Source organism: Rhamphochromis longiceps, linkage group LG13 (assembly GCF_057381845.1).
Source record: "Rhamphochromis longiceps isolate RC_006_pf linkage group LG13, R_longiceps_female_GT1.1, whole genome shotgun sequence".
In the NCBI taxonomy this organism is placed as follows: domain Eukaryota; kingdom Metazoa; phylum Chordata; class Actinopteri; order Cichliformes; family Cichlidae; genus Rhamphochromis; species Rhamphochromis longiceps.
This window is the reverse complement of record NC_140569.1, coordinates 13176882-13191561: the sequence shown is the minus strand read 5'-3', so window position 1 is coordinate 13191561 and position 14680 is coordinate 13176882. Positions and strand designations below refer to the sequence as shown.

The following is a 14680-nucleotide window of genomic DNA, read 5'->3' as shown; positions in this document are numbered from 1 at the left end:
GTCGGAGGGTCCCAGAGCTTAGTGTGTGAGAAATGAGAAAAGATGCCCATAGAAGTATCTATGATACTGACCAAAATAGAGGTCGGGGTAGGGTCACATACCAGTTGTTTGGAAGGTAATGCTGCTCTAAAAGTTAACTTACAGAAGCATAAACGCCTCAGCGTGTATCATAATGTTTAAATAAAGATAAGTTTCAATTTTTTAAATATTGTTCATTTTCATTTCTAACGACGTTTAACTTTTTTAAATAAAAAAAATCTTGGAGTTGATCTCTTGTTAACAAAACAAAATAGTTTTTGGTTGTTAAATGTTAATAAGATAAACACTTTTCATAAATGTCATATATCAATAATTTATATATATTTTTATTTTCTCTACCCTAGACTTCAAATCTCTTAAGATGAAAAACAGAGCATTGGAAACATGCAGTTCATCATCTTCAGTCTTAAACAGATGTAAACCACATACTATAATTCATATTCATAACTTTCACTCCATATCTCTAGTACATCATATAAAAAGGTCAGAAGCAAGGCTGCTCCCTCTGAAACCTCTCTGCAGGTACAAAGGTTAACAGTTGACACTGTGTAATAGCAGTAAATCTTCCCATCTACTGTAATACTTATGCCAGCAGAGGAGTACTGACGTCAAAGCTGCTCTCTAGTGGTAGTCCTGAGGAGGCTGCTTGTCCCCTCTCATCAGCAAAATAGTTGCACTCACAACACACAGGGGGATGCAAATAGCTGAACCAGTAGGAGATGTAATATGTTGAAGGTTAACTGCAATTTTGGTTCAGTCACAGTTCTATGTTTTTGCTGTTGCTGAATCACCATGGCTGTGTTGGAGATCATCCACAGAGATGATTGGGGGAATTCGACACACACCTAAGTAAGTTTGTTTCCCGTCACAATTAGGGGGAAAAAAAAGAGATATTTCATAATGTGGTAATAAACATATCCAGAGCGGTGTCAATTAGAGTGTCGTAGTAATGCTACAGTAACAGTAATAGTACATCTAGCAATGACTTGCTGGACTTATTTATAACTAAAATTTTAACTATTCAAGGAAAAAATATTAACAGGTGTCCTACAGATGTATCATTACACACAACACCTGTAATAACTGCTCTTTCCAAGTTAGATCCTATTCATACAAGGCTGTCAAAGAAGTCTCACCATTAATCAGTGCTCCCAAAAGGTCGATTCTGTTCATCTGCACACAGCGTTTTGAGTGAGAGAAACGAAGAAGTCATCCAACTGACTTCTTCAGTTGCGAGACCGTTGCTCTGCTGGATCTAAGCTACACCATACAGTACTTTAGCGTGAAAGTTCACATTTATTCTGCTACAGCAACATTCATGACTACTTCTGTGAGACAGACACACTTTTGATGTAAATATAAAATCTATAGCTGTGTAATTATGGAGTACTCTACAGTTAGACAGTACTTCCTATGGACTTTGAAGATTCAAATTTGAAATGATGAAAACCAAGATGGGGAAATATAAACCGTAGAAGAAGAAGCTTTTTGTTAAGAGTAAAGCTGTTCAACATTTGTTCTAGTTGTACTTTCAATCAACTAGAAACCTTTTGGAAGAAAGGTTTAGATTTTGGTGTCAAATTCCAATTGATCCCTTCCCATAACTTAAGAATATTTCCCGCCAGTGTCTATGCTTGGGACCAACATATCATTTCAGCAGAAACTGCCTGGTGATTCTACAGGGCCTCAATTAGAGGGGTTAAACTTCCTTCCCCTGTGCAACATTATTTGTGTTTTAAATACATAATTTAGCTGAATAGTACATTATCATAAAACTCTTAACCAAAAGAGCCTTAAATTGTAGATCAAATGTTTGCCTTGCTGATTGATGGAGTGACATAAAGGACACTTGGGAGGGAAACAGTCTGACTATTAAACTCAGTCATACAGAAAGCACAATGGGAGGAACCACATCATGAAATACAACTCCCACGCTTCTCACTCCCTCCCGTTTTCCCCTCTCCCCTTCCCACTCCCTCTCTCTCCGAGCAGTCATCACCGTCGTGAGGTTTCCTCACCGCACGCGAGACATTGGCTTGATGCCACTGGATGGTCACAAGGGGAGTCGGGTGGGAGCCAGAGCTCACACCACATAATAACTGTCTGGCTGTTGCATTTCCTTCTGTCACTCAAAGTAAATGGGAGACAACAGTGATGAGAAATGGAAAGGAACAGCCATCACTGGAGTAAAAGTGCGAACAGGAAAGCCCTGAAGAAAGCCAAACGTAGTGACCCCAAGGGGGAGAAGCAAAAACATGCATGCATAAATATACAAATACACACACACTTGCCTAAGCAAATATATCAGTATATATGCAAACACATGAGCGTAACACAACATATCATACCTGCTTGGCCTTCGACTTGCTGATTGTGTCTGAAATTGGCTTCTTCTTCTCCTTGACAGTGCTTTTGGAAAATAGCTCCACAAATTCTTCAAAATCCACAGTTGGTTCCTCAATTTTCTCCCACACCAGTGAGACAGTATGTCTAAAGATGGAGGGGGAGGAATTATTTACAGTGTAAGTAGGAGAGCCATTTTTTTGATTGACAGCAAAGTAGAACTTCATAGTGTAATTTGTGTTTTTTAAAGGCATGTTTTTGCCCTCTGCAGTTCTACAAGTACTAATTTGTTATTTTTTGGAGAATAAAAATCCAAAATCAATTACTGCCAAAATCATTAGCCACCAAATGGCATTTATAATTCTGGGTTGAGTTCCTCACTTGCTCGTAAAGCAAGCTCTCCATTTCTAGAGGTTTGTTCCACCACAGTTTTCCAAGCCTTAATAAGGAAAGAAAACCTGGTTCAAGTCATTTCTCTGCTGACCACAATGCCTGGCTTGCATCACTTTCATTTTCCACAAAGCTAGCATGTCTATTGCAGTCACAGCATGTGGTCGATCTTTATCTTAAGTGGACAAGCTTCCTCTCAAATCTCTACTGTTCAGAGAATACCTTTGTGCAAATGATCCATATCTATCTTCACTTTCTACAGCATATCCTTACTTTTTAGCATGCAGCTGTATGCGGGTCCAGTAGAGTGGCTTCATTGGCTTGGGGGGTTCTATCATAGCCTTGGCAGGGTCAGCTTCCTGGATCATCATGGAAGGCATGGGGCCTGGTGGTGGTGGGGGCCCAAAGCCAGGAGGTGGGGGTGGAGGAGGGGGGCCCATTCCTGGAGGAGGGGGTGGTGGGGGAGGGCCCATGCCTGGTGGTGGAGGAGGTGGTGGGGGTGGAGGTCCGAAACCAGGCAGGGGTGGAGGAGGTGGTGGAGCTCCGGTACCTGATGGAAGGGGCGGTGGTGGTGGGGGTGGGAAACAAGGTCCAAGCCCGGGTAAGGGTGGGGGTGGTGGTGGAGGTGGCGGTGGAGGTGCAGTGGAACCCCCTGGTAAAGGTGGTGGTGGTGGTGGTTGGGACATAACCCCAGAGACTGTAGGGGGAGGAAGACCTGACTGGATGCTGCTCTGCTGCCTCTGCTGGCAAGTGCAGGCAAAGCCTTCTGAAGATTTGACGATGGAGGGTGAAATGGAGGACGGCGTGCTGCTAGACCGCCCATTCAAAGGCACATCAAACTTAAATCCCTCTTCCACAGGCGAGGTCTGGGTAGACACCTCCTGGCTCATCTTCCCCAATCGTCCTTCTTTTATCTGTGAGGCCTTGTGGTGACCATTGCCCAGAGCTCCCATATTATCCCTGATGCCCTTTGCCAGGGAGGCCTGCTGGCCTTGCAACACAGCTATCTTAATCCGCAGGTCATCAATGGTCCTCTCCAGCAGTGGGATGAGACTGCTTTCATCCTCAGAGGATGACTGACCTGACTTCAACTTGCTGCATTCTGTCTGTCAGTGAACCAAATAAACACATACATAAATAAATTGCATAAATATAATATATTATTAATATATTATTAAATCTTAGGCACATTATCATTCAATTACATAAACAGTGAGGGAAAAAAAAGTGTCACAACTCAGGCAGCTTAGTGACAGAATTATGAGGTTAAGAAGGGTCAACCAAGTCCCTCATGTCTAGACTCTGTCAGACCTCTGGCTCCACATTGGTTAGAATAGGGATGAGGGGATACCAGAGATTTGACCCCAGAGACAGTGAGTCTCAGTAGGCCTCACATGAGGAGGGTTTTGTCTGCTAGTACACATTCTCCAGTTGTAGTCGCCTTGTTGAATTGCGAGGAGAATATTTAGACAGTATGGTCCTCTATTTATTTATTTATTTTTTACTTTTCTAGGAAACGGGGGAGGATTCGTGTGTTTGTTTCACAGTACTTTCAACACAAGCCTGACCTCTGGTGGCCAAGGAAAAACTCACAGCTAAATTCATGTGGGTAATAATATTACAGATTTAAAATACAGGTCAAATATATATGTATCAGATACAAAGTTCAGTAATTATATCTTTCCATGTTTGTCACTCCTGCACAGACTAAACGGGTTTCTATCCCTCGGTATTCATTTCTTTGCTGTTTTGCACACTAAAATTCAATTTTTCCATTGTTCATTTTTAAAGCAGTTTAACACATCCTGTATATATGTTTTTGTACCAAAGGTGTTAAATACAGAAAATAGAAATTCAAGAAGGAACAGCAAAATATTATAATCAAGCTTAGTCTCTTCTAGATTTTTACTCAACTGTGTGCACCATTTTCAAGTCTTTTGTGTGCGTTTGGTTTATAATCATGAATAATATTACAATGGCAATTTTTAAAAAGGCTATATTGGGTAAATGTTACCTTTCAGACACACGCATATGCAGTGAATATATCAGTCAGCAAGAAACAAACTTCGACTTTGTAAAGAGGAGACATTTGAATTTAATCTAATAAAGATGTTAAGTTTATGTTTTCAGAGCATACACTTTCCTTTCTGTGCAGGCAGGATGAAAAACAGTTGTCAGATATTTAACACTAAAGAGAAGACTTAACCAACCTGAACGTGTGGAGCACCTGGTGTTTTGGCTGATGATTGATGGAAAGAGGATCTCAAGCTCTGTACCCTGCCTGTGGTTGCCCCTCCATAGAGTTCCCAAAGGTAAGGAGACACTGGCAAGCCTACAGATGCCCAGGTGTACAGCTGCTCTTCCTGAACACAAGTTATAAATGCAGAAAGTTTATAATATCAGACACAAGGTCAGTAAGGTAAAAGATAAAAGGTCAGTAAACACAGAAGTATTAAAAGCACTACTGTTGAACATCTAGGAAACATGTTTCTTAATATTCCTGTTAAATGTCAAAAAAGCTCTCAGTCTAGTCACAGCTGCCGGTAGTTTGTCAGTCTCCATGGCAAATAAAAACGCTAAGCTACAATTGACTCTCTTACTGTTCAAATATGGTTTCTGGTCATGGTGAAAATGCTTAATCCTCTAAATGTACAACAAGGCATGCTCCATAAATATATTTAATCACTTTAGACAAAGAGCAGCTGGAGGCTACTGAAATTAAATACATTTGTATTTATATTATTTAACAGTATTTATTTCAATGACTCTTCAGTCAACACCCAACACAATGATGGCTACCCTAAAACAACTCTTAAAGAGGCTCAGATTAAAGGTACTCAACAATGTGAGGGTAAATATGAGTCAAGTGCTTGCTTTCTGCCTTGCAAACATGGAGTTGTACAAATTATTCCACTTTTTCCTTTTCTTTTTTTAAAAGTTTGATATTTTAGAGCATTCAGGTGCTTTCCATTTTTTCATTCCAAGTATGTATCATTACAAAACCTACCACAACTCTATTTTTCATACTAGTATAAGTGAAATAGCAAGGCTATGAACAGATAGATCGCAGTCTACTTTTTTTTGCCAATCTTATGAGAGCATAAATGGCAACTCTTTTCAGAAGTGCCCCTATACTGCAGTATATTAATATTGTATGTCAGCATTAGCTGGTCACTGTGGTAACCTGACCTGCAGAGCGAGATCGATGTAAACTCTTGCAACGACAACAGAAATTTATCAACTAAGCAATGTTTTGCCAAGCACAAAGGACAGCATATGTTCAGAGTTCTTAGACACTCATTATTATCAAGCCCCATTTTTGTGATGAATGAGGCTGATTGGAGTATATAATTCAGGGCATATGCTGAACAAGAAACACGAAAGTGATACATTTGCTGTCTCCACCAAATTGGATGCAATGCCATATTTAGGTAGAACAGTGGAGGGCAAACAGGAGATGAAAGAATGAAGTAAAAGGAAAGAGAGGTGTAGAAAGAAAAAAAAAACAAAGTCGGTGCAGTAAATAACTGATTTCAAGATGAAGAGCAACTTTAAAAGGGAAAGAGCATAATGGTCTGATATATTAAGGGGCTTAAGTGAAAAGGTTCCAGAACAGCAAAGACAGACTGATGATTTAATTTCAAAAGGAGATTAGCTTTAAGATAGAAAGCCCTAAAAAATGAAATCTGCACTCTGAATGACAACAACAAAGGTTATTCATGGTCAGGCTGAATAATACATGACTCCAGGCCAAGCCTCAGACTGAAGAAGTATGCAGAGCAGGGACAATTCTGTCCAATCCTGACATGGTGAGCTTTTTGCTCAGGAAGAGCAGCCTGAGCCCAAGGCACGTGGAGTTGTTACATAACACGGTCAGCAGATGGTCTACATGTATGTGTGCGCACATTTATGTGCATTTGTGGGACTGAATGAATGTCAGAGGCAATAATAATCCAGCTATGCAAGGAAAAGCCTTAGCGTGGATGTCTCATGCTGTCCTTTTGTATGTGTCCACAAGTGTCTTTAACATACTGATGCAACAGTGAATTGTTTGAAGATTAAAAAGAAAAAAAAAGAAAAGGTCTGTTTGTTTGTGGCCTACTTTGACCATGCAGCATGCAAACAGATGACAGTTTGTATTCCAGAGATTTGCATTTATGTTAATAAATCAGCTTAAGAGCTTGCACTGTCAGGCGAGTAATCTTGCTTTTGTCTGTGTGGAAGTCTACTGAACCTTTATGTGCGTATGAGTAAATACAACATATGTCCACACATGTGCATCAGCAGGAGATGTTCCAATGCGCAAAATCCAAAGCTAATCTGACCTGTCTGTTTGTTTTTAGACAGATAAAAAAAGACCAAGAATTTACATCAACTATATTTGCTTTGTTATTATGTGCTCATACAGCAGTGCTTTGAGCTGAAAATATAAATTTTGAAAATTATTAAATCAAATTAAATTATTTTTTATATAAATTTAAAAAAATTACAATTAAAATGGTCTAGCTATGTCATAGATGATAAGATGTTACACTGGAAGTGAAAAACCTGGATAGCAATAGTCAGGAGAATTAACACCATTAAAATTAATCTTCTCGGGTGAATATATGTAGAAAATTTAACAGCAATCCATCCACTGGTTGTTGGGAAATGTCACTGAAAGAGCCAACCTCATGGCGTCACTAGAGGCTCAGCAAAGCCAGTGGAGTTCATTCCCTGCCATGACATAAGACTGAGGCATAAATGTCTGTATACATTATGCTGAACAACTCAATGTGATATCCATGAAGCTGCACAGTTAGCGAGGTTTAAAAAAATCTTTTTCTTTTTAAGTCATCAGAGTGTTTATCAGTGGATGACTTATTTTATGATTGTCATTTTGTAGCAACATAAAGACACTGAACAGGCCTATATTTTCAAAGAGCTGATGTGCTGATAAATATGTTGCAGTTTAAATTGTACATCAAGTTACACGTATTTTACAGCTTCATTTGCATGCAAGGAGCTGCAAGGAGTCATGACAGAAATGGCTCCAGCAGTAGCTGTGATAAAATCTGCAGGCATGTGCAATTAGGTCTGAGCAAAGCTTTACTGGAGTGGAAAATAAAAGATTCATGAAATCAACTTCCGCATAGTCACCCTCTCTACATACACCACTGCTCTTCAGGTAATGAAATCTCTCAGATGAATCATAGTCAGACAATAAATACAGAAACACACACCATGCATTCATTCTCTCTACTGCACATAAGAGTAACTCAGTGATTTATCTCATTAACACATGCTTTTTATATGCATCCCAGCCCATGTTATACTATCTTTAGACAGTGGTTTGTTATGAAAGTAGAAAAGTTAGAAATATGAAACACAGCTGCCCAGCTTTGAGGGGTTATTTCCGTCCCCACAAAAACCCTAAGTCTAATTGTTTTAGAGCTATTCTAATGTGGATCGAGCATTTTAAAGTGTAAAGTGTTTTAAAGCTAAACTATATATTTGTTTAAAAATGAACCTACCCCTGAATATGTGGTCAGTTTTTAGAATAAGTACTAAGTGTAAGTGAAGAGAAAGGTCTTACATTAAAAACTGGTGACACAGTACTGTCACCAAGGAGCTCTGCACGCCCGTTGCTGAAGGGGTGCAGGAGACCCTGGACAAGCATTCGTTGACACAGTTCTTTCACATCCTCTTCAGAGGACCCATCTCCTTGATGCATACACAGCCTGTCCAAAAGAGCGCGACCTGAGAAAAGAAAAGACAGACACTGCAAGAACAAAACAGAGGGATACAGAGCTCCGTTTTCAAGACTAGAGGAGGATGCTCAGATGAATTTGAACAGACACATTTTTAAAATTTATTTTTAGATATATATATTTGGTAAGTTGAGAAAATTTGTGTAGTTAGACGCCTCATGTCAGTCTGACCAAAGAATGTAAAAGACATTTTTCATTTTAGGATGTGATAATTAAACACCTACACTTGTAAACTCTATTCACACCATTTACACGTGGGTGAAAAGAGAGGTGGTGCTGATTGTGAAGTGCAAAGAACTATCAAATTGCAGAAAAAGAAAAGTTTTGGAATAGCTTGAAAAAAAAAATCTAAAAGGTGGGCTAAAGCCGACAGCATGGTTACAAAATGTATAAATTCTACTTCTTGAATAAAATACAGAAAATAAAGTAGGCTGTCCGCATGTTTGTAAAGTAAGTTTGACCTGTGAGAAATGTAGTAATGTATCAAAATCTCTATACTTCATAAGGAATGACATATTTTCTTGAAAATGAAATTAATGTCAGGAATTATGTGGAGTTTGAAGGGTGGTGGGGGATATCAACAATGTGACAGCAGAGGACTGTTGAGCCAAAACAACACACAGCTACAGCAGGAAGACCAATTCTAAAACAGGGTGATTTCTTTTAACCATGTGATACAGGGGACAGTGTCAAATCAATTAAAAGCCATGACATGACTCATGCTCCTGTAGATTTGTTTTTATCCGTCAGTGGGAATTTGTCGTCACTTGTTCAAACATTAAGCTGGAGTTTTCTGTGGTTTCCCATCTTTGTTCTCATTGCTTCCACTCCTTCTTAAGGGTACATGTGACCTGTAAACCTCGCTGCACTGATTGGTATCACATGCAATGGTAAACTAGTTAGAGACTGAGTATTTGTGAGCATAAACGGGACAAAAAAGTGCCACACAGGCACAAAAATGTTCATTTTATATGGATTCAGATCATTATGTACTTCTGTTGTTTGGAGCGAGTTCACCTGACGCAAACAGAAATTGATTTAACATCATGACTTATTTTTGTCTTGCAGAAAAACTGTCACATGAGTTTAACATCCACTGTGTTTGTGTATGCGTGTGCTTCTTATCTAAGCCAGTGGAATCAGAGGATGACATAGCCGTGGGTGGGTGGCAGCATTGTCATTCGGTCCTCTGATTTACGAGCACAGGCAAAGACAGGAGACAACAGCTAAGCTCTTGAAAGGCTCCACAATAGTAAGGAGGACAGAGTGGCATTGTTTTATTAGAGTGAGACAACGCATCTCAAAGACACCCCATGGTTTTATTATGGTTTTCATTAAGTATTGTATTTTAAAATAATAACCTTAGTATTTCTAGTGTACTTACTTATATAAAGTGCAATTTGTAAGTAATTAAACTTACTAGGCAATTACTATAATCATTGGTTGTGTAATGGCCTAATCTCCAATAGGGTATGAGCCAAACAAATAGGAGTGGCATCCAATCCATTAAGACTTCTTCAGTAGGAATAAATTATGAAATAACTAAAATATTTAAATGAAATGCTTCATTATTGTCTTCCTGATACTTTGGTGCCAATGTGATAGCAGAATAATCACAAAACGAATAGAATTAAAAAGTCAAGCTATTGATATTCTGTGTTTTTCTCTATGTTTTTCTTTACTTTTTCTTTGTATTGCAAAACATGTAGTTCATCCCTTTGTGGCATTGATTTAGATTGTAGATGCAAACAAAAAAAACTGACATTAATCAAATTGTCTTGTAGCTCACTTTCACACAGGTCTCTCTGAGAAATGCCATTCAGAATGAGTGCAGTGAGGCTAATAGATTATGGGGCATTTAAAAGAGAAGACAGCTACACTAAATTGGCACCTATGTTTTGGGAGGAGGGTTATTATTCTCTCTTTACCTTCTTTTAAAGTTTTTTTTGAAACCTGTTTTGATTGCTCACTTCAGTTGTTTAATATATCACTCACCAGAGAAGACATCCAGGTAGGGTACTGGAGCAGCAGACGTCTGCTTTCCATAGTGTGCTCTCCTAGAGCCCAGCGTCCAGTAAGTCCCACCTGTGTAACTCTTCTCTGTGGTCTCCTGATCTGGAAATTTGGCCCCATCATCATGTCTTACACTAAGCTCATCAACCTCAGACGACCAGTCTGCAGACACACTGTGCGGCCCAGCTATGGAGCAGGACCTCTGCTTGCGTCTCCTAAACCCTTGGACCTTGTTGGATTCCAGTGATCCACTGATGGGATCTGTTTTCCGAGGCACGTGAGGGCTGGTAATGGGGGAGCCAACTGGAGAGGTGAGCTGCCTGGTGGTGGTCTTAATATAGGAAGGGTGGACAGGTGGGTAGAATTTGACAGTGGAGGGGGAGTTGGATGATCTTCGTCTAGGCTGAAAAACAGGGGGACTGTCTATTATCAGGTGGCTAATAGACAGACTATTTTTTCTCCTTTCTAGAGACAGAAAGTCCCGCCCACCACTTTCTTCATCCTCCCTCTCAACAGACAGGTCCATGCTGCTTGCACTTTTTTGAGTACCAGTTGGCCCTGTCCCTACCATTATGGAATCTAAATGGTCACATGATGTGTTTTTGCCAAGTACAGCCTGACTACCTTGACCCTGATGTGGAGTCAAAAACAGGCTCTCCAGTTCATCCTGGGGCTCCTCAGCACTTTCATATGAGGTGGTGGTGGCTGTAGTGTCTTGAAAGCTATAAGTGCTGTTAGTTTTTGGAAAAAGGCTGCCACTGCTTCTCTCTGTGTCTGGAGCAGAAGATGAAGGACCACTCTCACTCAGAGACCCTGGACCAGATGAAATTCTTGATATAGATATGTCACTCCTTTCATTCTCCAGTCTCTTACACTTATCATTCAGTTCTTGAGGTACACTTTCACTAACAAGAGGTGGGGAGAAACAGTCTTCATCCAGATTAAATAGTTGGTGAGATATTCCAGTCTCAGGAACTTTGCTCCCCTCCAAAGTTGACATATTGTTACCAGACACTTCAGATAAGTGTCTGGTAACAATTTCACTGGCAACACCTTGGTCTCTCATGGCCTGCTGGATATCAGAGAGCAGGTCTTCACTTTCAGTCGCTGAGTGAAAACTGTAGAGTTCAGCATCTGACCCTGAACTTGTCTTCCGGCCAGTCTCATCGCCCATAGATTCATGGCTGTCTGCAGTTAAATGGGTTAGATCCCCCTCAACATCTGACAGCATGCCCATCTCATCAGCTGACAGGCTTTTCTCTGCACCAGACTCGACCCCTGCTTTGCCAACATGTGCTGATCTCCCATCTTCCAACATATCATCCTTAGACAACCCTTTCACCTTGGATAAACTCTTCCTGATCTTCATTCCAGAAAACACAGAACCCTTTGACTCAGACTTTGATTTCTTCTTACCACCATGTTCTCCTGCTCCTTTATTTGTTTTATTGTAGGACTTTTTGGATTTTTTGTCCACTTCTCGCTCCTCTGCCTCACCATCACAAGAAACATCCCCTGTTGGTCCACCGCTGGCTCCTCCTTTCTTCTGCTTTGCTTCCTGGTTCCCCATGTTCCTGAGCAGACGAACACCTTTGGCTAATAGGCCATGATGCTGGGGTCGAGATTGGGCATGCTCGGTTTCCTCATGAGCTTCTGCTGCCGCCGGTCCTCTGTTGGTCAGAGCCCTTTCAGAGCCAGCTAATCCCTGCTGTCTGCCCACCACAGTTAACGGCAGCTGTGAGGATGATGCTGGCTCCCCCAGCACTGCTGAGGCTGATGATGAAAGGAGGAGGAGACTGGCAGTGACAGCCACGGGCTCACTACCACTCACTGCTCCCTCTCCCCCCCTTTCCAGCTCAGCCTCTCTCACATTCTGAGCCTTTCTCTCTTTTTGCTCCTCCTTTCTATCCCCATCTGCTTCTGCATTCTCAGCTGCCTTGCATAACGGGCTGCTGGTTGAGCGAGCAAGTCGGTGATGCTGGGGGGTTTGCTGCCCCGGTCCATTTTCAACTGGAGGAGAATGAAAGAGCTTAGGACTGTGTGGCTGATGCTCTAAAATACACTGCTGTTGATTAAGAAGAGAGTGTTGCTGTTTACGGAGGATATTGGTAACACTGCTCTTCCGCCGGCCTTTGAACGTGGTAGTGAAGAAACTCTCTTTTAGAAAGGGGACTTGGGTCTCCACCGTCTTTATGGTTTGCATCCTGCTCGCTTTGGTTTCATCCAAGAGAACGCCTGTCTACAAAGGGAGAAGAACAAATTCACACTGATTTACTGTATATTTACGCTTAGCTTAAAAATAGCAAAAGGGAGGCAATATGCTCTGAGATGAGTCATAATGCCTGATTGGCAACAGCTTAATTTTTCAGCATGAAAATTATGCCAAACACACCACCAATGCAGTAAAGGCCTGCCTAGATTAAAAAACAAACAAACAACAACAACAAAACAAGTAAACATAAAAAACCCCAAAACAAAACAGTGGACTATTACTAGTCATGGACTGACCTCCCTAGATCCTGAACCTCAACATGATTGAAGCATCACTGGGTCATTTTGACTGAACAAATCAAAGGGCAGTGAACATCCAAGTTGAACAGATACAACTTAAGTCTATTGTTTTCATGAGATGCTGACAATTTTGTATATAATCACCTCAATTATTTTCTCTAATTTCCATTTCAAGGTACAGCTATGATAATCTAAGGAGCTTGGGGGGAAAAAAGCAACTAGAATTCGTTAAGTTTCTTGAAGATGTTTCACCTCTCGTCTGAGGAGCTTCTTCAGTTCTAAGACCAATCAGTGGAGTCCCAGATTTGTCATCTTCAAGAAATGTAAAGAAGCCTAGTCTTTTTTTCTTTCCAGGCTTGAACCACAACTCATTTCTTTTGATTTTGCTTTCAATGAATCAGACTCTCTTAGAATTTTTCAAAGTGTTCTTGAGCAACAGTTCTTTCTGGGGGTCTTTCATAGGGTATTGGTTGCTTTTTCACTCGTTTTCAGTCCAGTAATTTTACCTGACCGTTTTAAGATGAATGTGTTTTTACTCTGTTAAGCCACTTTACAACAACTTATCAATCATTCAAACACACCTAACTTGGATCAATTAAAAGAAGGCTTGCCTAAGACAGCTCAGACTTCATTGAAGAATAAAAATCAGACCAAATATTCATTTTCAAGCTTGTTAGGCAGTCTCTGGTTTTTGACTTATCAATTTTTAATTGCTGCATGAATTTATCATCTTCCTAGCAAAACATAGAGAAATGTGGGCTCTCAAGACTTTTGCACAGTATTGTAGATCAGACAGGTCACTCGAGATCTCCAATTTTCCCCACACACAGATATACTGTATAACAAACAGCTAAATACTCATGTCATACTGCGCATCCCAGTGGAAGTAGTTAATCAAAGAGTCAGTTTAATGTGGCTGCCGAGTTACGGGAAATTATCTAAAACATGTTGGAGAATATCTGGTGAAAAGATTATGATTTTAGCTTTCTCAAATCCAAATATTTACTGTTTAACTGAATGCATTGGTGTTGGATTTTTTTGTCACTTTTTGGCAGTGTATGGCTAAAAAAAAAAATCCCACATCTACCGATCAAGAAAATAAATTAAAATCAGACACTTATTATGGATTAAGTCAAAGTGTAGGTATATGGTGGTTTGTCCACAACTTACAAGCTTATGATTGATTGGTGAGAAATATTGCCTGTGCAGTTACAGGCAAGTTATTGTGTCCACATTTTTATGTCCAAATGGATTCTTCTTGTTTGTTCATTAGCTTGTATCAACACATGCCTGAAGACTGATTAACCTCTATGTGTAGTAAATTTAACATTTATCCTTCTAGCACCAATTATAAAGATCCCTTTTCTAACCATAAAAGATAAAAATTAGAACAAGGTTTCAACTTACAACATTCCGTTTAGGCAAAATGAAACAGTGTAAAATGAAAAAACAAGATAAATGCTATGACTTTTATAAAGATTTTCAAATATGAAAGATGTCATACTTGCCTGACTGGTGGATTCTCCTTGGTGGTTTAGTACTGACTGAAGAAAACAACACAAATGGGTGTTTGTCTTCTTCTATGAGCCGCTCCTTAGCCATGGGTCACATGAAGTCTGTATTTTCCTCATCAC

General features: G+C 40.1%; 1 protein-coding gene across 1 annotated transcript in view; it reads right to left on the bottom strand.

Annotated features, from left to right (window-relative positions):
- The window catches only part of fmn2a (formin 2a), a 39949-nt gene extending 25269 nt beyond the window's left edge, over nucleotides 1-14680 (bottom strand). Inside the window, exons 1-6 of the mRNA XM_085427836.1 lie at nucleotides 14551-14680; nucleotides 10518-12770; nucleotides 8348-8511; nucleotides 4983-5135; nucleotides 3046-3878; nucleotides 2388-2529 (exon numbers count right to left, since the gene is read on the bottom strand). Of these exons, the coding sequence (XP_085283962.1) occupies nucleotides 2388-2529; nucleotides 3046-3878; nucleotides 4983-5135; nucleotides 8348-8511; nucleotides 10518-12738 (3513 nt within the window). The 5' untranslated portion in view covers nucleotides 12739-12770; nucleotides 14551-14680. The remainder of the gene's footprint in view (nucleotides 1-2387; nucleotides 2530-3045; nucleotides 3879-4982; nucleotides 5136-8347; nucleotides 8512-10517; nucleotides 12771-14550) is intronic.